Here is a 2758-nt window from a genome sequence, read left to right as displayed (position 1 = left end):
TTGGCAACCCTAATCACAGCCATGAGTGGAATATGAAGATGGGTGGACCCATGAGGGCCTGTGTCTTCCCAGATTAAGCTCATGTCCTTTTCAGGACCGAGGAAACCCAGACGCCCCATGCAGTCATTTTTTAATGATGATTTAATGATTGTTGAAATTATATTTTTTGGCATAATAATTCAACAGCACCAAAATGAAATATAAATTTTGTGAAGTTTCACCTTTGGGCTTGCTGCTGGGCAGTGTTCCCTGGCCGTTTGCCTGTTGGGCTTTACCAGGGCTTGCCTGCTGGGTGTACATCCAGAAAATGGATGAACCTGCCAGAGTCTTCGGTTTGTGTAACTCAGGAGGAGGGCCATCCGTGGGTTCTGGTGTGTATGGACGCACAGCGACCGCGGGAGAACTTCCCCTGTTGCTATGGAGAGGAAGGCTGCTGTTGGACAGGACCGATGTATCCTTCAGCTGACTGCCATACAGTTTCTTTTTACCAGGGAAGGTCCCTGTGTAAAACTCAGGCTTGGAGAAGGTTGGTGGAGCTGGGGATGGTTTAGGTTTGCTGGGAACTGGTGGCGGCACAGTCGACTTGGACGGGCCATTGCTAAATGGCTGTGGATAAAACAAACAAACAAAAAGTTAACACAAATATTAATAGCAGGGAAATCCAGTGTAAGTTCAGATCCATACAGGAAGGTAAGAATAAAACACACGGCTTTACTCTGATGACCTCTAAACAGGCAGTCCATGGAAACATGTTCTACCGTTTTGTAGTTTCCTCAGCTTTGGTGTCAAAGGAACCGTCATATTTAGGGGTTACAGAAAAATTATATGTTTTCTGTAAAATTGCAAATCAAAGCAACTGTTTAAGTCAAATGTGGAACATTTTCAAGTCATTTTTTAATTTAAATACATTGTTTGATCTATAGGCTTTAAAGGACAGCTGTAACTGCTGGTAGCCATCCCTGAACAAATGTCTGTGTTGCAATGAGGCCTCGATCCAACAATGAACCTTGAACCTGCAGCTCAACATATTTAGACCCCATTTTTTATTTATTTATTTTTTTGCCATCAACTTTGTCACGACCCGATCCGTCCCATCAGCTCATCACCGGATATATACCAGCTCCACAGACAGCCTCTTCCAGGAAATGTCAAGGTTTTGGTTCTGGTCAAGTTTTATCTCTGAGTTTTCTTTGCTCTTATTTCCATTTTTGTGTTCTATTTTTTTTTATTGTATTTGAGTTCTTAGGTATCTCTAGTTTGCCCTCTTGTGTCAGTCTCCTTTTCCCTAGCTCCCTTCTAGGCTCCTCTGTTCACACCTTTCTTTCTCGCTCCCATATATTCTCCTCTTGTTCAGTCACTCTTTGCTGGTTTGTCGTCATTTCTTTTCCCCCCTCTTGTGAGTATTTCTGGTTTTCAGTAGTTTTGGATTTTTGTGGATTTATGTTTTAGGATTTTTACTTCTGTTACCCTTTTTGTTATTAAATGTTCAAGAAACCACATCTGCTTCAGTGTCTCCATTTGAGTCCTGTCAAAACTCCAACCCAGTGTGACAGAAAACACAGCCAGGCAGACGAGCTCCGAGCCAGCTCCCATGTCAGAGGATGAAGAGAGCACATCCAGTTAGTCCCAGTCAGAGAAACAGGACTACACTGGAAAACAGGCCAGGCTCCAACATCTATAAATATCTATAAACATGGGAATTGAAAGGAATATGCTCTCATCATGTCCTATGAAGACGTCAGACAAGCTGTTTAAAACCGAAAATGTAAAAACCATCAAATTGTTTCAGGACAGTCATAAAAGTTTTTTTTTCTGAATATGTGTATTAGCATTCTTTAGTCAATTAAGGATAGAAATAATTAGTTTTAGTACCATAATTACAATATTTATCGAGACCTGGATTATTATCTGTTTCCACATGTGCTAATGAGCGATGGTACGGATCGTGCTTCTGGGACGGTTCGGGTAGTGACACAGCTAAGCAAACATCTGACCCTGAGACGCCCTTGCAGCGTCTAACTCCCCATTTAAAGGCTTGTTGTTAATAGCAGTGAGACATTTAGAAGAGTCCAGTGATACCTGGGTGTCCTTGAGCTGCTTCTCTGTGGACTGGCCAGGTCTGGAAGAATCTTTGGAAAGAATGTGAAAGTCTTCTTTCAGTGTCTCCAGTCTTACAAAGAATGCTTCACATTTAAATCTTTGATTTTAAAGATGTTTTTCCCCTCAGAATCATAAACTGTTCATCTAGCAGTCCCTTCATTCCATCCTGGAACACTTCATGATCTCTACATCTCTGTCCTGATGGCTGTTACTCTCTACTGCCACACTCACTCTGAGCTTCATATTTACATCATAATACTAAACTATGGAGACAAACTAAACTTTCTCTTCTCTTGATTTGATGGAACTAGAAACAATGAAGTTCAGCTTGACTGGTGGTGTCAGTAAATATCTCACTAAGTTATAAAAGCAGCAGAATAAAGCACATACCAACAGCTGGGACGTCTGGTCTCGGTGGCGGCTTTAGACATACTGGTAAGGTAGCAGTACCATCTGGATATGTAAACTTTACCAACACTTCCGTGGATGAAGGCCCAGCAGGATGCTGGGAGCTGGACCTGGAAGCGGACTTGATGTACGGTCCCACTGCTGCTACTCTGGAGCTCAGCTCATGCTGTGGGTTGATGCTTTCTGAGGCCACCTGACAGAAGATGGAGGAAGCAGGGATTTACCATCAGGCAATGCTAGGCAGTTGCCT

The 2758-nt window shown here is 42.6% G+C and overlaps 1 protein-coding gene across 1 annotated transcript in view; it reads right to left on the bottom strand.

The window, feature by feature from the left end:
- Positions 1-2758, bottom strand: part of LOC107104525 (apoptosis-stimulating of p53 protein 2-like) — a 28903-nt gene that overhangs the window by 11732 nt on the left and 14413 nt on the right. The window contains exons 7-8 of the mRNA XM_015404530.1: positions 2573-2701; positions 286-606 (exon numbers count right to left, since the gene is read on the bottom strand). Coding sequence (XP_015260016.1) covers positions 286-606; positions 2573-2701 — 450 coding nt within the window. The remainder of the gene's footprint in view (positions 1-285; positions 607-2572; positions 2702-2758) is intronic.

Source organism: Cyprinodon variegatus, unplaced genomic scaffold (assembly GCF_000732505.1).
Source record: "Cyprinodon variegatus isolate N-32 unplaced genomic scaffold, C_variegatus-1.0 Scaffold1777, whole genome shotgun sequence".
NCBI lineage: Eukaryota > Metazoa > Chordata > Actinopteri > Cyprinodontiformes > Cyprinodontidae > Cyprinodon > Cyprinodon variegatus.
Note: the sequence above shows the minus strand (reverse complement) of the source record. Positions and strands in the feature narration are given on the sequence as shown.